Source organism: Propithecus coquereli, unplaced genomic scaffold, assembly GCF_000956105.1.
Source record: "Propithecus coquereli isolate 6110/MARCELLA unplaced genomic scaffold, Pcoq_1.0 Scaffold67, whole genome shotgun sequence".
In the NCBI taxonomy this organism is placed as follows: domain Eukaryota; kingdom Metazoa; phylum Chordata; class Mammalia; order Primates; family Indriidae; genus Propithecus; species Propithecus coquereli.
Window position 1 is genome coordinate 5,043,464 of NW_012152729.1, and position 19,593 is coordinate 5,063,056.

A 19,593-nucleotide genomic window follows, 5' to 3' on the forward strand; every position below is an offset into this window, starting at 1 on the left:
GACCCACAGACTCAAAAATTAAATCCTTTTGCTGGAAATTCCATACCATCATGGACACCCTCCCTCTGCCCAACACTCAGCACACACTGTTGTATTTATTGGTTTCAATACTTGCTCCCCATGTCCTGCTGGCAGGGACTACGCCTGCCTTGTTTACCACTGACTCCTTTCTTTTCTAAAAATAATTTTTTAATTTAGCTTTTTATCAAAATTATATCTATACGTAGTTGAGAGAATCAAATAGTTCCAGAAGGCCTATAACCCCCATTACATTTTCTGCTCCCCAGAGGTCACACTTTTTATCTCTTGTTAACTGATTATTTATTTATATTTCTAATCAACATGCACGTACTGTTAACCTCTTGATTTTCCAGTTTTAAACATCTACTGATTTCCCATGATGCAGGATGACTGTTTACGTCTCTTTTGCACCCTCCCATTCTCCCTATCACACATTTGTACTTCCTGTCCCCTTTTGCATTTGTCCCAGTGGTTTAATGCCCTGAAAAAAAAATAAATCCCAGCACTTTGGGAGGCTGAGGCGGGAGGATTGCTTGAACCCAGGAATTTGAGACCAGCCTGGGCAACATAGCCAGACCTTGTCTCTACAAAAAATAGAAAAATTAGCTGGGCATGGTGTCATGCACTGGTAGCCCTATCTACTTAGGAGGCTGAGGTGGGAGGATCGCTTGAGCCTAGGAGTTCGAGGCTGCAGTGAGCCATGATTGTGCCATGGCACTCCAGTCTGGGTGATAGAGCTAGACCCTGTCTCAAAAAAAAAAAAAAAAAAATCCCTTTAACTGTCATTTCATTGGTTCACTGGGATTTTGGGAGAGAGCAGAGGCCAGAACCTACATCCAACCATTCATCTTTAACTGGTCATCTATCCCCAGTTCTTAGCATATTGCTTAACACATAGTAAGGGTCCAGTAAATATTTGTTGGTTGAATAGAGTCATTCCTCTATCTCTGCAAGTTCTGCATCCGTGGTGCTAATCAAAAACATTCAGGAAAAACCTCCAGTAAAAATAATACAAATAAGAAACAATACAGTATAACTATTTACATAGCACTTACATTGTATTCATTATTATAAGTAATTTATAATGATTTAAAGCAGCAGTCCCCAGCCTTTTTGGCCCTACGGACCGGTTTCATGGAAGACAATTTTGCCACGGCGGGGTGCTGGGGGGACAAGGGGTTTGGCGGAACTCAGGCAGTGATGCGAGCGATGGGGAGTAGCTGTAAATACAGATGAAGCTTCCCTGGCTAACCTGCTGCTCACTTCCTGCTAGCAGTGCGGGAGGCCCCCATCTCCCGCCCGCCCCTGCTTCCTAAGTTTCATGAAAGACAATTTTTGCACGGATAGCGGGGCGGCAGAGCTCTGCGGCCCGGTCCCTAACAGGCCACGGACTGATACTGTAGGTTGGGGACCGCAGATTTAAAGTATACCGCAGGATGTGCCTAGGTTAAATGCCAACGCCAAGCCATTTCATATAAGGGACTACTTGGGCATCCTCAGATTTTGGTATCCACGGGGGTCCTGGAATCAATCCTTGAGGATAACAAGGGATGACTGTATTAATTAGAGTCACTCTCCTCCTCATCTTTGAAAAAAGTAGGAACCTGGGCTCTGCCCACCAATTAATTGTGTGACCTTCGATAAGCCACTTCCACTTTGGAGCCTTAGTCCCTTCCACTGTAAAATAGGAATAATAATACCTTCTTCAAGTGCCTTGCTCAGTGCCTCCGTATTTGTGGTGTGCAAGGGTTCAATGTCAAAGCGACAATTCTTAGAAAGTCAATGTTTTACTTAGCTTAAATTAGCCTTCACACTTGGATTGCAAATTGGTCCCTAATTAATGCTCTTCAGGGCAAGATCTGTGTTTAACCTGACTTGATGCCTAGACAGCGCACGACCTTTTCCGCTCAGAAATCGCCGAGGGCCTACTGCGTGCCAGCGCCCCTCCTCGGCGGGTAGGTCCGGAACGTACCGGGGGGCTGCGCCGCCGCGGCCGCATCTGTGCCCGCCCCGACTCCTCACCCCGCCCTGCTCTCCCCCGGCCTCAAGCGGTCTGTTGCGGGGCTCCCGGGAGCGCAGACACTTACCCACCTCTCGTCAGTTCCATACTGTTCTCGGCACCGGGGTGGCGCAGCCCTGCCAGGTCCTCACCGGGAAGTCCCCCAGCCTACCTGTGGAGGACCCCACTTTCTCCAAAGGAGAAACTGAGGCAGCGCCCTGGGAAAGCAACTCCACGGCCCCTAGGTCCACCTCGACCCCTTCCCTCAGCCCCATTCCTCCCGGCCTCCGCCACCCGCTCTCCAGGACTCTGCCCCGCGCGTGCTGAGGGTGCGGCGCCCACCAGCGGTCCGGGCCCAGCGCGCGGCGCAGGTGAGGGCGGGGCCGGGGCGGGGCCGACGCCCCGCCCCGCCCCCGAGGCCCGCGGCGCGGCCCCGCCACCTCCACCTCTGCTCGCCGCGGAGCGCCGCCGAGCGGCCGGCTGGCGGGCCCTCGCTCCGCCCCCTCCCGGCCCGGCGCGCCGGCTCCCGCCTCCTTCCCTCTCTGCCCGCTCCCGCCTCCCTCCCTTTCCGCTGCCGAGGCGGCGGGAGCCGAGCCCGAGCGGACCGAGCCGCGGCCGCAGCCGGGCGGCTGGCGCAGAGGCGGCGGGGCGGGCCGCGGGCGGTCAGTCAGGCGGCGGCGGCGGCGATGCAGCGGCCCCGCTGAGCCCGCCCGCTCCTGGCGCCGGGAGCTGGCCGCGCTAGGCGGCCCTGGCCGGGCGGCAGCATGCGAAGCGGCGAGGAGCTGGACGGCTTCGAGGGCGAGGCCTCGAGCACCTCCATGATCTCGGGCGCCAGCAGCCCGTACCAGCCCACCACCGAGCCGGTGAGCCAGCGCCGCGGGCTGGCCGGCCTGCGCTGCGACCCCGACTACCTGCGCGGCACGCTCGGCCGCCTCAAGGTCGCCCAAGTGGTAGGTGCCGGGCGGGGCCCCAGGTGCCGGGAGGGCGGCCTAGCCTCGCGCTTTCCCTCCCCGTCCCCGCCGCGGGGGCGCAGGCCTGGCCGGCCTCCACCGCGTACCCGCCTCCCGGGGCTGGACCCCTCTCCTCGCACTCCCTCTCCCTCGCGCGGTCCCCGGGCCACCTTCCAGCCTCCCCTGGGCACCCCATCCTCGACTGGACCCTGTCCTCGCCAGCCCGGCAGCCTCATGTGTGCACCTTCTACCTGAACACCTGCCCTGGGGCCTACCTGTCCACTCCCGCCTTCGCTCTCTGGAGTCCGTTTGGGTACTGGGCTTGGTGGTGCGCAGAGCCTGGCACTGGGGGTCATGCTGTCCCCGGGTTACTACTGGTCTTAGCAACTTGTGGCAGGTTTTTGGGGCCCGCACAACCTCCAGACGGTCCTTGTCTTTTTCTGCTCCAGAGACTGGGGACTGTGGCTTGATTCCTCCCCGGCACCTAGCAGGGTGCTGGGCATACGGTAGACGCTCGGTAAATATTTGTTGAATGGAGGCATGTAGCCCAGATGCATTTGGGGGGCCCAGATCTGCCCACAGTGTCTCCAGTTTACACTGCAGAGGTTCGAGCCCTCCTAATTAACCTAGAAGACAGACTTGGCATCCTGGAAGCCACTGCCCCCCGCACGGTGGCTAGCACTGCCCAATTGGTACCCAGAGTTAAATCACTCTGGGAGGGCAGCCAGTTTTAGATGTAACAGAAACAGAGAACTTTCTGTTGGGCTTGTCCATAGTAGAGTTCATTTCTCAGGGTCCTTAGTTTTAGCTTTCAGGGTGTTCAGGGCAGGGGCCTGTCAGCTCTGTTCTTGTTTTGTGGTTTTGTAACAGGCCTTTCTGGGCAGTTGCTTAGCTCTGTTGTGGACAGGGCATGCTCCAGTTCAGAAAAACCTGTTTTTCCCCGGAATTCCCTGTCACAGGTAGGCCTTCCTCTGAGGCCCAGCCTCAAAACTTTATAGACTTCTCAGCCAGAGAAGCCATTTGCATGGGGCTGCACTGTATGTGCATTTTGTTTCTTGAAGCATTGGTTCCTCTGTTCTTACTTGAGTGCATAAATAAACATTCCTTGGGAATAATATGTGTGAACACCCTTTAAATAAAGGTCCTGGTGTTTGTGAATTGCAGAATCATGGACTGTTTTATCTTTCTCCTGAGTGAAAGGCTTGTTCTGCTTATTGCCAGAGGGTATTTTTGAAGGGCTTTAAGGAAAGACAAATGGATCAGGTTATCTATCTTTAGAATTTCAAACTGACTTTATCCAGTAAACCGGAATATTCTCAAAGATGTATTGGTTCTGTAGTTAGGCATTGCTGTTAGCTAAGAGAATGTAGGTGGTAGGGGAGACGTGTGTAATTGCCTCTTAAAGGAGGCAGCTAGCCAGTGTTTGATAATCAGATAATCAGAAATGTTAGATAATCAGAAATGACTAAGAAAAGAGCAGGGCCTGGTCAAGTACCTTGCCTTATTTACACTGTGGGCTTTTGAAGTAAATAGAATTTGCCACTCTAAGGATCTAGTAAAAGAATTGAAATCCTGTAGCTTGTACAAAGCGTTAGTTATTACCTCATTGCTTGGACTTTGTCACCCAAGGCCAGGGATGGAAGCCAGTAGTATTTATCATTACCTTTTGGTAAGGTACTATTTTATTGTAGAGCTTTACTTCTAATCTGGAAGAACTTTGGGGCCCAGCCCGTAAAATCTCACTTAACGCTCCTATTTGTTTAATCTCTAGACTTTAAACAATGAGAAACTATGCGTGAGCAAGTGAAGGAAAGGGACCTGTTTGAAGGGTATGGCAACTTGAAACAGTCTTCTGTGTACTTGGTTTTTTAGCCTTGATAAAAATCCAGGTTTTTAGGGGGAACCCCCCCACCCACAAAATTCCAAGAAATTGGACTGTACATTTAAACTGGAAAAGAAAACAGGAAGTCATTATGAAGATAGTTCTAAGATGTGACAAAACTCAGAATCCCATCAAGAAATATGAGTACGTTCTAATTATGTAGTTTTTTGAGAAAAATTAGACTTTAAAAATTTTAGCTTTTATAGACTGTTTGTGGTATGTGGCCTATTACGATCTGTAGATCCTTGCTACTTCAGGTTTGGTCCCTAGGCCAGCAGCATTGGCATCACCTGAGAGCTTGTTAGAAATGCAGAGTCAGTGCCCTCACCCCAGACCTTCTGAATCATCTGCATTTTAACAAGGTCCCCCAGGTGATCCACATGTGCATTAAAATTTGAGACTTTAAATTAGTTTAGGGTTAGTACAAACCTTGCACAGGTGCTAGCAATCAGCTCTCAATAGTAACATTAAGGCTGAAATTTTTCTGTAAAAGCCTATATCTCCCTCAAAGGAGTAAGAGAATGAGGTGGTATGTAAAAATTAGCACCTAGTTTATTAGGTACTAAATCGATGTGTTATAAATGTTAGCTATCATTGTTGCTAATTAATGTTTCCTGTCTCTAGAGAAACTTGGTGAAAATATCACCAAAAAGTCATAATAATTATATATTTGAAGGATCACTTACTTCCTTGTGATTTAAGTTGAATTGACATTTTAAATGGAATGTCATTTGATAGTAAAACTAATCTGGGATATTATGAAAATTAGTACCGTGATATAGATGATATCTTTTCAAAATGAAACCCGTACCTATCTCTTAGTTGGAGAGAATGTCTACTGTGGTTACATTAAGCAATAAATGTGCACTTTTTGTGGGAAAAAAAAAGAGTAGGTTTAAACAGCTGATTTAAATTACTTTCTTGCTCAGGAGTGTGAATTCTGTGGGAGTTTATTGGTTTTTAGCTCTCAGACACCATTTCATGAAATAGTTAATGTAGGCCTTTTCCTTTTGCTTATTGTTTTTGGTTTTTTTAAGAGACAGGGTCTTACTCCGTCACTCCAAGCTGGGGTGCAGTACCCTGATCATAGCTCACTGCAGCCTCAAACTCCTGATCCTCCCGCCTCAGCCTCCCAGAGTGCTGGGATTACAGACCTGAGCCACCACGCGCAGCCTGTTATTTTTTTAGTCAACTTGGTTGAAAGCAGAATTTTGCCCTTGGGGTGGGAGCGGTGGTAGGCATCTATTATATATATACCAGGATGTGGCAACAGGCCCTGGATTGGACAAGACTTTTTTTTTCCTTAACAGTCCTAAACTAGAGACGGACAAGACTTTTTGAATAATAACAGGCATCATTTAGTGAGTGCTTACTCTAACTGTACTGTTGTCATCCCCATTTTATGGATGAGGAAATTGAAGCACAGAGGTTGTGCATTGTGGTGGAGCTGGGATTTGAACCCAGGCAGTCTGATGTCAGAGTTGCTTTTTACTGTCTCCTGAATACACCAATTTGAGTTACTCCCCTTAGTGAGGGAGACCTCCAGACCAAGGATGTTTCTGTGATCTTTGGGCAGCCTAGAGTCCTTATGGATGAGTTTTTCCAATGCGAAAGCAATGGACTTAAAAGGTTTTGATTTCTCTCGGGGTGTGTGCTGTTCCTAGGTGTACAGCTCCACACTTTTGCAATTGAGGGGGTGGGTCTTTTCAAGGGTATTTCAGTTCCAAAAAGACCCCTTAGGGAGCTCCTGTTGCTTCAGATCGCTTTCTTGAGACCTTCCCACACCCAGTTGACCTTTGACAATGCACTTGTTTAGGACTTTTTATAACAAAAGCTGGGTAATAAGATATGTTTAAATTAAAATTTTAGCTCTGCTGATCTTGACATCTCAACTTCATCACATCCTGCTTCCTCAATAGTATTATGGAATATGGGTGGTAATGACTGAGCATTTTAGGAATTGTAAGAATTAAGGGGTTAATGTTTTGTTTTGTTTTTTGTTTTTTTTTTTTTTTTTGAGACAGGGTCTCACTCTGTTGCCCTGGCTAGGGTGAGTGCCGTGGTGTCATCCTAGCTCACAGCAACCTCAAACTCCTGAGCTTAAGCAATCCTGCCTCAGCCTCCCGAGTAGCTGGGACTACAGGCATGCGCCACTATGCCCGGCTAATTTTTTCTATATATTTTTAGTTGTCTGATTAATTTCTTTCTATTTTTAGTAGAGACGGGGTCTTGCTCTTGCTCAGGCTGGTTTCGAACTCCTGAGCTCAAACAATCTGCCCACCTTGGCCTCCCAGAGTGCTAGGATTACAGGCGTGAGCCACCACACCGGCCAAGGGGTTAATGTTTGATAGGTGCTTTCTTAGGTAACTCAAAGACAAATTTGAGTATTTGCATTTCAGGACTGGGGAATGGCATATCTTTTATTTGATGGAACCTGGTCAGTTTTTCATCTCGAGCCGGTCAACACAGTCCCTGGCTGGTTACTGCTCTCTGGAGGATGTGCTGGGTTGGGGTGGGGCAGTAAAAAACTGGATTTTTACTAAAATCTAGTGGGAAAATAAGTTATAGAAACTATCCATAGCATAAAATGGCCACGTTTACAAAGCTGCAACCGTGGTAAATGACCAGCTGCAGACACAGCAGTGAGCTTATCAGTCCCAAATCCCCTCAGCTGTGTTGGAAGAACTAGTTCAACTGACATTCAGTAGGGTTGGACTTGGTTTCCTAGTTCTTAAGAGCTGGTCAAATGACTAGGCAAACACAAAATGACTCATGTCAAACCATGAAGGGGTCAGTGTTTTGTTTACTACTGAAGATTCCTTTGTCCCCCTGGCTCCCACCTATCCCTGCAGATGGCATATACATGCACATGCTGGTGGGTGTAGCGGGTTTCATTACTTTGGCTTCTTGGATGCACTGTCATGTGGCTCCTTATCCCTGAGGAAGATTGTTATCTGTAGTTGTCTTCCTGATCAAGGACTTGGAATCAAATTCTAGCAGAAAAGCAAAGTTATATCTACTCTTAAATTTTTATGGTGATTAAAAATAGTAAAATTATCATCCTTGACTTCAGAAGAGGACGTTAAGTGTAGAGTATACATCTGTTTTAACAGAACCAAGCAAAGCAGTTCAAGAAAAGATGTACACCATGTTAACAATTTCAAAGGAAAACATATGATTATCAGTTGAAGCAGAAAAAACATTTGACAGAATTCAACACTCTTTCATGATAAATGCTGTAGACAGACATGGAAGAGAAGGGAACTTCCTCAACCTGAAAAAGGGCATCTGAAGTATCTACAGCTAACATCATACGTAGTAGGAAAAGAATGAACGCTTTTCCCCCTAAGGTGGGGAACAGGTAATGACCTCTACTCTCACCACTTATATTCAGCATGGTACTGGAAGTTCTAACAGGGCAAGAAAAATCAATAGAAGGCATAAGGATTGGAGAGAAAGAAAACTGTCCCTATTTTCAGATGGCATGATTTGTCTATGTAGATAATCCCATGGGAATCTATAAAGCAGCTCCTAGAACTCATAATGAGTTAGCAAGATTGCAGGATATGAGGTCAACACACAAAAACCAATCGTATTTCTGTGTCCTAGCAATAAATCATTGGAAATTGAAATAAAAATATCTGTTACAATAGCTCTGAAAAGAATGAAATACCTAGATATAAATCTAACAAAACATGTACAGGATCTGCACACTGAAAACTACAAAACACTGAAGAAAGAAGTCAGAGATGACCTAAGTGGGCAGTTATATCTGTTCATGGATTAGAAAACTCAATATAGTTAAAATATCAGTTCTGCTCATATGATCTCTAGGTTTAACACAATCCCAAACTCCTAGCAAGACTTTTTGTAGATGGAGAAAAAGTGATTCTAAAATTTGTATGAAACGTCAAAGCCAGGCAAAGGGATGGTGTTGGTTGATGGAAGCGTGTCAATGTTAATGGAAAACTTCCTTCATTTGAAAGAAATTTACCCTCAGTTATTAGTGAAAATGTAATGTTAAAATTAGAAAAAATTTGAAGAAAATCATCTTAGTATGACAGACTCAAATGAAAAGAACTTTGTAGTTTTTTTCCTTCCAAAGGCTATATAAGATACCCCGTGGTATCCCAAGTTTTTGCTGTTAGGAAAACTGCATCAGTAAACGTCCTCATGAGTGTAGCCTGGATTCTTTTGGATTACTGTTTTTTGTTAAATTTCAAGGAGTGGTTTTACTACATCAGAGGGCAATACCATCACATTTCTGAACATTAAAAAATAATACAGACTTGGTCACTGTTCTTCCCCACAATATACCTGAAGGGCTAGTTTGTTACGGGTCTGCAGTGTGCCTTCCCACAAGTACAGACGCCTGGGAAACCGCAAGCTCTGTGAGTCCTTATGGTTCCTCCTGGGCCACAGGGCTAAATTAATTCTTTCTTGACAGCTCCGGAGGAACTTTATTCTTAATTAGAAATTAGTAAGACTCTTTCCCAGGTCATGACACTCTAGAGACAAGGACAGGGCTTGTGTGTGTCCTGCCAGGTCCAGGATGCTTCTCTCTTGGTCGAATGAATGCCTACCTGGGTGTCCGAGAGAGGCCTATTTCCAGCCTGGAAGTATGCTGGGTATACCTGAGCTGTACTGCACATGTAGTCCGCCCCATTAAGGACTGCGGTATATGTGGCAGCCAGGGTTGTTTTTTTTTTTTCCTGAATAGTCCTCCCAGAGCTATTGAAATAACCTGGAAATACCAGCATTTTGGCCTTCATCCCACAGCTGCTGTCACTACCTTTTGTATCCTTATTCTTGGATGTAGCACCAAATCCTTTTGTAGGATGATGTCAGATTTCTTTGGAAAATAAAGTTGTTTGCTAGAGAACATAGTAGGCCTGTAACTGTGATCACAGATAATAAAATTTCCCAGACCAGTTTCCTGTGCTGCCTCATCAGACCATGTATAAGTATATCCTAACTTTTTTTTTAAAAAAACTCTTTCATGAGAAATGAAAATATCCTAACTTTTAAAAAATGATTTTAAATTATGAAACATTCCAAGCATTGAAATTATAGCAGTTCATATAACAAATACCCATGTACTCACAATGTGTCCTGATATTTTTGTTTGGAAAACAGGATGATTCCTAGGGGACAGGCTGTGTGTGCAAGAAAAGTAACAAGCAGGGTGAGATGAGATGGGATTTGGATTCATGAGCAAGGTGGGACATCAGGGGGCCAGAACGGGGGAAGAACAGACTGGGAGAGGTAGAGAGCAAGGCAACCCTGCCCTGGCAGTGGCCTCAGCTGGTCTTCTGTGGCTGCAAAGAGCCAATTTAAACTGTGAACTCAGTTTGAAGTGGTCCAGGGCTCTAGAGCAAGGGTGAAGCTGGCTGAAGAGGGGGCAGATGAGTAGAAGGGTACAGGATTCAGAAAGTGACCTCCTTGGGGAGAAGATTTTGCTTTTTTTTAGTATTTGGAAACTCTTACTTTTAAGCAGTTTCACTTCTTGATAGGGGAGGTTTTTGTGTGAATAATTCTCCATTAAAGTGGGGCTCAGTCTTCATCCCAGTGCCCCTCGTGTGTGGCCTTGTCTCCTTACGTAAAATGATGGGGTCCATCACTGGTTTTCAGAGTGGGGTCCTTTGGGATCCCTAGAGTTTGTTAAGGTAGTAATGGGAGACTGACACAATGAGGGATAGGGTACTGATTATATTTCAAAAAGTCTAATATAAACCACATTAGGCAGAGGAGGCAAATTTCTTACCTTTGACTGGAATTTTATAGTACTGACTATTTCATGTTGATCAGAAGTTTTGATTGACGTACTCCTGCCTTCATCTTTGTGCTTGGGGTTTATTCTACCATCTCTCACCCCCTTCCTGAAAATGCCCACTTGGCTCTGTTCTTTGGATTTATGCTCAAAAGAGACCTTCTGTGACCACCCCATCTAAAACAGGATGCTCCCCCACCCCTACTCTGCTTTATTCTTCATAGCATTTACCAACTGACCAGAATGTCAACTCCATGAGAACAGAGGCTTTTAGTTCAGGTTCCCTGCTGAATCCCCAATGTCCAAACCGATACCTGGCACATAATAAGATAAACAGCTGAGTGTAATACATATTTAATAAAAGAAAGAAAAGTTGTAGGTTATTAACATAGTTTGGAAGGTCGAGGTTTTTGAAAACATGGAATCCATAAGGGAAAAGTAATTACATGTTTATAAATAAATTACTGGACTCTGTTCTAAGTGGAAAATACTGGGGAGAAAGTATGGAAGTAAAATGCCATTGTAATTACTTTTTCTTTTTTTAACTTTAACTTTTAAAAGAGTATCTACTGCTACTAGGAAACAGAAGCTTTTGCTTAGGAGACAGATTTTTGTAAAAGTTGGGGAAACCATAAGAGTCTTTGCCAAGCTTTTTGCTTAGAAAAGTGTAAAATGAAAACCAGGGATTCTGTAATTATTATTGAACTTGTCTGCTTTCCGATTAACATATTCAGACAGAGAGTCACTCATGTCTGCCAAGCCAGAATCTTCTGAGAACCCTTAGAGGAGACACTTTACATGTTAAAAGAAAAAAAAAAAAAAGTCCCAATTGGGATCAAGGCTGAGGGCCATAGTGGTTGTTTTTATAAAGCTTTCTGATTAAAATAAAAGAGCAGCAGTTCTATGGGGCCCGAAAAGGGAGGCCAGCGATCTTCAGTGAAGGCTCGTGAGGGCTCCAAGAAATCCTGCAATGCAGAATTTTGTTGCTGAAAATTTCAAATGATTAGTTAAATTTGGGAATTAAATGAGTTAATATACACTTAAAGTGTTCAGCGTTTAATCAAATGTAGATAGTTCTGGATGGTCTCTTCATTGCCACTGTGATTTGATGACTGGCCCAGTGGAAGCCTTCATTTTTGTGGTTTCCCGTTTATTCCAGCACAGCTATGAAAAACAGTTTAAGGCTAAAAGATCTTTGTGCCAGTGGGGGAAAAAACCCCAGGAAGAATGGCTCTTCCAGTGGTAGTTGCTTCTTTGGCTTGTCTACTTTCTCCCACTCATTTTCAGGCCAAACCCTATAAATGTATATAATTTGAGATTAAGAGTTGGCTAAATAACTTGAGAGTTTGATCAAGATCAGTAACTAGATGTCAGTAAAAATGGTAGCATATCCACCCCTTTAATTAGTAATAATCGAGCCTCGGATAAACCTCGTTGGCTGCAATACTGCCACAGCACAAAGCTATCTGCCCCTCTTTAAAAAAAAATCCATACTTTATATATATTTGAGCACCCAGGCTGGGCACTCAAATACAAATTGGTCTCAAGGTCCTATTTATATATGTCTAAATTCATGTATTTACACATACATAAATAGGACAAAAATCCCTGCCTCCAAGGAGTTCACAGACCTCTTGGGTGTGAGGGTTTGGGGCGGACAGAACCGTCGGATGACCTGAGTCAAGTGCTCTGATAGTGGCCTGGGGACAATGGGCTTGGCAGGGAAGTACTTGTGGCCTTGTGGGAGAGGGGCACGTTGCCATGAGATGCTGCGTGGCCAGTGCCTGGAATAAGGTGTGTGTCCTCTGGCAGAGGAGTATCCCAGCTGCTGGGAGTCAAGCCCAGGAAGGGGTGGTAAGAGGTGAATCAGCTGTGGTTCACCAGGTGAAGGTATGGAAGGGAAGGACACGTGGTTTAAATGTTGGGGAGGGCTTGGTTTGTTAGGCTAATGAATTTGGATTTTCCGAAGGAGATGGGGAGCACTTGAAATGTGGCTGGTATGAATTGAGATGTGCATAAGTATAAAATGCATGCTGGATTTTGAAGATTTAATAGGAAAAAACAATGAAATATCTAATGCTTTTTTATATTACATATTGAAATGATAATATTTTGGATATATTGGGTTAAATAAAATATACTATTCAAATTAATTCCACCTGTTTCTTTTGACTTTGTAAAATATGGCTGTTAGAAAACTTTGAGTTGCATGTGTGGCTCACGTATTTCTCTTGGATGTTGCTGGGTTAGGGTGTGAGGAAGGGCTTTGAGAGAAGTGAGATTACAGCAGCAAGGCCTGGTGAGAGACTTCGAGTAGATCAGGTGAGAAAAGAAGGCCCAACTGGTCTTTTGGCAGTTTGCATGGAAAGGAAATGACAAATGGGAGAGAATTAAGAGGTAGCATTTATGTTTTATTATATTTCTTGTTTTTATTTTACAATACCTTAAACTCATTTCTCAATCAAAAACATGATATTGAAACTGATGTTATGGTGCAATACCGTGTGCCAGGTTGCTAAATATTTTATACTACCAAATGTTCCCATTTTACAGATGAGGAAACAGAGGCTTATTGGGGTCAATAACTCACTAGTAGGTGGGGAGCTATGCAGTCTCCCTTCAGAGACCACACTTGGAACCCTTGTTTGAGCTTTTGTTTCTGCAACCATTGGGCAGATTATGAGCATTGTTCCAGCATCGCTCGTCTGTCCCATCCTATGGCCACTTGGTCCACTTCTGTTGTCCCCTCTGCTGGCACTGTTCCTGGTGTGTCTGCCAGCCTCAAGAGGGCCCTCTGGCTTCCAGTTCTTGTACAATTCATGGATCACATTTCCCAGAGTCAGGGGAGAAGGGAGGCCCCTCAGCTCTTCTGTCTCCTTGGATTATCAATGAAATTTAAGAATTGCTGAGGTCAGAGCCAGTAAAAGTCGTGAGGAAGCTGGAGACCATGTTCCTGGTAGAGAGGTGAAAATTCAGATTTGATTATCTTCCTGTTTGCCAGCAGACTTCACCGTGTTGGGGACTGGAAGAATTATTGACCTGATGTTGGCACCCTTTTGGACTTTATGTTATTTGTGGGTATTAAATGGTAATTTTTTAAAGATAAAATTGTAACTCAACAAATATAAAATGTTTTATTAATCAATGAGGGAACCAGTAAGATGTTACAACCTGTTCAAAGGAAAATTCAAAGAGCAGACACACATACATATATTCCATGAAATGAATTTCAAGTAGATGCAACTCTGGCTTGGAGGGGAATCAGTTGTCTCTCTACCAGACAGAATTGATCTGCCTATTTATAGACAAGGATCATTTGCATTGCTGTCAGTTATGTATAACTTAACAGAATTATAAAATGGCTCACAGACAATGAAAGGCAGAAATTCTGTAGGATCAGATAACTTGGAAAGTTATGTTCTAACAAGGCCTAGTTTTCCATTAAAGAGACTCCGTGATTTTCTTGGTCCATGTCAAAATCTTTCACAATTTATCTTGAGATGGGGACTGTATGGGGAGAGGGGGCTGGGTGGGCTGGATTTTTATCCAAGCCAAGTGTCAGAGCCTCTTGATTTCATTGGTCTCTTTCTCTCTCTTTCCTCTGTTCCTCCTGCCTGAAGGGGGAATCCCTGGGTATCCGGGTTGCTGGAGGAGCATCCTTACGGACCCCTGCCCCCCACTGTTTCCCTGTTGTTTTTCTCATTTTTCTCTGATCACTTTTCTTCACAAAAATAGACCTCAATTACCTACACTTAAGGCCATGCCCTTTTGGCCTCGGCCTGGCCTTTGAGAGCCTGAGTCAGCCGGAATGGTTAGGAGAGTACAGGTGAGAGGGTTACCTGCCGCCTTAGGGTTGGTGCGAGATTGAATAGAAAGCACTTAGCATGGAGTCTGGCCATGAGAAGCACTTGGTGAATGTTACTTGTTACTGTTAAGGCACTGATGGGCCTTGCCTTGTCTAGCCAGGTTCTGGTCCAGTCACTTTCCTACTCAAGTTCTTTCCATGAAAATCTGCCAGCCTCAGCCTGGCTGGAAGCTCCTTGTTTCCTCATAGTAACAGCCTGCTGCAAGGCCACTGCGCCCTTTTCACAGCCTGGGGACATCCTATTAGTGGGCTGGGCGGGGCAGTGCCCTGTGTCCCTTTTCCCTCCCTCCTTTCCCCACACCTCTTCCTGCTGGTTCTACCATGCCTGGCCTCACTGGTTTTTCTTTGCTCCGATTGATGTCCCGTGTCCTGTGATGTCCTATGATGAAGCACTAGCTTCATTATAAACTAGTTCATGTTATATATGTCCCTCACTCTCTGGACACCAGCTTTCTGAATAGATTTGAATAATGAGGAATACTTATGTTTTATTGTAGTAACTTTATAAGCATCTGCATGGCAGAGACCCAGTTTTCTTCTGCTCAGTGCTCACGATGAACCCTTAGCTGCTTGGTAAGCACTTGCCAGCTCATCCAAGTTCAGTTTAATGGTGATTTTGGAACAAGTCCCAAATCCAGGAAGAAAAGAAAAATAATTCATGTTGAAGGTGAATGCGTGGGATAAATCAATAATGGAGCTTCACGGTGGCTCAAAACAGTCAACAATTCAAGAGGTTTTTTTTTTTTTTTTTTTTTTGAGACAGAGTCTCACTGTGTTGCCCGGGCTAGAGTGCCGTGGCGTCATCCTAGCTCACAGCAACCTCAAACTCCTGGAGTGATCCTTCTGCCTCAGCCTCCCGAGTAGCTGGGACTACAGGCATGCGCCACCATGCCCGGCTAATTTTTTTTCTATATATTTTTAGTTGTCCAATTAATTTCTTTCTATTTTAGTAGAGATGGGGTCTCGCTCTTGCTCAGGCTGGTTTCGAACTCCTGAGCTCAAACAATCCGCCCGCCTCGGCCTCCCAGAGAGCTAGGATTACAGGCATGAGCCACCGCGCCCGGCCAAGAGTTTTATACTCAAAGGGATCTTGTGGCCATCCACGCATGCCCCGTCCTTGTTTTATGGGTGAGGAATCTGACCCTTAGAGAAGCTATGACTTGCCTGTGCTACCTGGTTGGTTGGTGGCCCTGGAACTTGAGCCTCAGTCTCCCATTCTTTCCCTGTGCTTTCCTGCTGCTGCTGTAGGGGTGGAGGTTTGATCCTTTCCTTGAAGCCAGATGTGGGACAGTTCTGTGAATTTTGATTGCTTTTCTTATCCATTATATGATTATGGAGACAGATGAATTGTGAAGAGCCTTAGGCATTTTCTTAGGATAGTAGTTTAGAAAAGACTATGACAGACTTTTTGTGATCTGTTTAAAGGGCAGGTATTTAACCAGCCCAGGCCAAGCGAACATAGTGGGGCAGGCAGCATACTTGGGAGCCCCAAGGTTTGGATTGTAACAAAACCCTGGTGTTGGATATAATTCTGCATTTTAGTTCCTTAATTCCTATAGCAGTAAAGTGAGATCAGGATAATTTGCCAGCAAACTTGTCTATATTCCTTTTAGAATATTGCTTTAGAGCTGAAACTGGGGAAACAGGTGGATAATTCTACATGGCTGTTTGCATGGTCCTGCAGCGTGTGATGTTGGAGGTGGTGGCGAGGATGTCACTGGTGGTGTGTTGTTCAGAGCTGACTTGGGAAGGTAGCTGGGGAGTCGCCGCTCATGCCCATGCCTCACCTTCACTAGATGCTTTGGAAAAGCTTCAGCTATTGGTCTGGGACTTTGGGGGCCCAGGGACTGCCAAGCTGAGAGAGTGAGGGAGGCTGAGATCCAGCTTGCATGCTCTGCTTGCCAAGCCTTATGCCCTGGCACTGGACAGTGTCCATTGGGAGGAGGGGTTGCCTGTTCCCAATTCATCAGCCCAGAGGAGGTGCCATTTTTAATTTGCTATCCCCTTGCCAAGCTAAGTTCCCACCCAGACCGGGGACTGTTTCTTACTGGCATAAAGGTACTATATAGAGTAACTTATGTCTTAATTATTTAATCAGGAAATGGTTTTTTTTTTAGAGACTGGGTCTCACTGCATTGCCCAGGCTGGAGTGCAGCGGCTATTCACATGCGCAATCATAGTGCACTATAGCCTCAAACTCCCAGCCTCAGGTGATCCTCCCACCGCAGCCTCCCAAGTAGCTGGGACTATAGGCTCATGCCACCATGCCCAACAGAAACTTATTTTAGATACATGGCTTAGCTGTGATGCTAAGTTAGATAGGAGAATGTATTTTAAAGTAAGACTAAATAAAGCCAAAATGTAAACTTTAAATATTTTCCAGATATACTATTTTAAACAATTGTTTTGCATTAAGAATATGCAGCACCTTTCAGCATTTTGTATGGTCCTCTGTGAGGTGTGTAGGTGATGTATTCAATACCAAATGACTGACTAAATACAGTTAAACAGGTAATCTGCTGACTCATTTCAACAAGAGCTTTTGTTGAAATTAAAACTCTCAGTTCTGCTCAGAACCCAAGTTATCAGAATATCTGTCAAGCAATTGATGTTGTGTGATGGGTAGTAGAGGTTGATGCAGAGAATCGTTAGAGTTCCGCTCCTCTTGTTCCTGTCTGGGTGTGTGCATAGAGGGGCCTTTGTGACTGGCTGGGCTGTTCTGGGGCCGTGCCCACCCCTGCAGTGTTGGTCTGAGTTGCCAGGAGCAGACACATGGATTCTTTTGGGTTTACTGCAGGACCCACTGGTAAACCAGGCCTTTGAGGGAACCCTGGAAGGGCCAAGCAGCTGGGCCTCATGAATCTTGGAGGTTTTACTTGAGTCAGTGCTTCACCCAAAGGGACTCAGCTTTTCTTTCAATCTGCCTGATCCAGGACAGTCTGTGGCCCCTGGGCTCCAAAGGGCCCATGTCCTCCCTTCACAGACCAGACTGTGACCTGATCGCCTCTGAGAGAGGACTTGGTTCTGCCCAGATCCGTGTTGGCCCCACTCTAGCCTGAGGCCAGCCAAGTGCTTAGTCCCCTCCTAGCTTATGGAGGGGGATAGGTCCATCAGGCTTGCAGGGGCTTACAAGCACTGACTGCTTCGGGGACAAAAACTGGCTGGTGGGGTGCAAGGGCATTGGCCCCACTGTGGTGGGCAGCATATAGCACTTTGTCTCAGGTCGCAAAGGCCTGGCCACCACTGACCTGAAAGAATCCCATGAGAGACCAGTTAAGGACCTCAGGGGAAGTTGTAAACCGTTGAAAAGGAAGGTGGTGTTCTCAACAAAATGCAAATCCCCTGTTTGATTGCTGCCAAGAAGAGAAAACTGGCTGAGGAAGATACTATTAAATATATTTTAAAGTAAATAGACTGCAAGGAGGAGTATGTTAAAAACATTGCTGCCTGGCTTGTTTGCAGTGGGAAACACAATCTCTTGCTTTAAGGAATGTCATATTAAGAGGCCCAATGGAACAAACCACACTTCACTGTTAAGCAGATGCACAAAAGGATAGCACAACATTCAGAATCTGCAATGTGTACACTTAAGTAACTTCTGTAAATAATAGCGTAACCCCAAAAAGCAACTCTTAAGGGTTGAGGAATGATAAAAGAATGCTTAGCAAAGTTGTAGGCATTATGTTTTCTGAAATATGTATATTATAAATATATTCTGATAGATTATACATTTGAAATGTTCATCACTGATCTATCTGCTCTCTCTGATGCTAACTTGCTGATTGTGGTTGAATTCCAGAGAGCATCTCACTGTCTATTTGGGTGGAGCTTTCTCAGCTAGGCCAAGTTAAGGCGCCTGGCCAGCCTGTGGGTTGGTGTCCTTGGGTCAGGTGCCTATCCCCTGTGCATGCAGGGTCCTGAGCATGGCCCCTTGCGCAAGGAACAGCCTAGAGTCACTTCCTTTGGGGATGGGAGGGAGAGCAAGCGAGGGGAGAGAGATGGAACAGTTAGATCTAGAAGGGGTCGATGAGCACACTGACCTTTTCTTAGGAAACCACTGTTACTCTCTCCATCACAAGCTCTGCCCTTTTCCTTCACACCTCTTCCAAATTGTCTGCCCCCATCCCCGGCCCACTGCCTTTGTTCCATCTCAGGAGCCCTCTCCCTGTTCACCTGCATTCACAGGCCTCCTTCTATGCAGCCATCTTTGCCACTTGCCTGATTCCTAATCCCTCTCTTTATTTGGAGACTCCTGAAGTTACCACTTCTCTCTGAGAAGCCTTCCCTATTTCTCCATCCACACATCTGGTAGTGTCTTTTGGGAATCTGGTACTATATGAGGCTTACCTTGCTGTGTCAAGGAGCTTACAGTCAAGTTGTACATACATTTGTCTGTAATATAAATATCTGATTTTTAACTTGAATACTATTTTCCAAAATGGGAAAAAACATATTTTCTGATTATAAAAGTATTTGTGTCCATTTTTTAAAAAAAGTCAGACTTCTATAGAAAAATGAAGTAAAAAGTAAAAATACTCATGTTCTCATCAGCTAGAGAGGACTTCCATTAACATTTAGGTCAATATTGTTCTAGCCTTTTTTCCTGTGTGTGTATACTTGTAAAAATGGGATATTACATGTGCTGTTCTGTAACTTGCTTTTGGATATGACATGGAATGATTTTTGGAATTATAGGTTTACATTATTGCTTTTAAGAACTTTTTATGGAAGAACAGTACACATACAGAAAAGTTGCACCAGTCGTAAGTATACAGCTAACGTCTGAACATTATGCTTCATCCTCGCTCTGGTTGGCCTTGTCTGCTAGATTCTGTCTTTTGTTTTGGTTGCCATTTTCAAATTCATTCTTCACATTATATTTGTTTTGTTTCATGAGTGAGTGGCAAAATTGAAGGCTTTATTCTCAATTTTGAATCTGGAAGAAATAACTAAAGCTAATTCAGAATTTGTCATATGGTTTTTAATTAAACACAAAACCTAATAAGGGAATGCACAACATTTTCTTTCTGAGAGCATAAAACTGGCAAATGTTTGAGCTATAGAGGTTTGGGCACATGCCAAGGATGTTGGTGGTCTCCACATGCT

At 44.9% G+C, this 19,593-nt stretch overlaps 1 protein-coding gene across 1 annotated transcript in view; it reads left to right on the plus strand.

Annotated features, from left to right (window-relative positions):
* The first annotated feature begins 2,726 nt into the window (after positions 1–2,726).
* The window catches only part of CMTM4 (CKLF-like MARVEL transmembrane domain containing 4), a 50,393-nt gene continuing 33,526 nt past the window's right edge, over positions 2,727–19,593 (plus strand). The window contains exon 1 of the mRNA XM_012660619.1: positions 2,727–2,970. Coding sequence (XP_012516073.1) covers positions 2,785–2,970 — 186 coding nt within the window. The 5' untranslated portion in view covers positions 2,727–2,784. The remainder of the gene's footprint in view (positions 2,971–19,593) is intronic.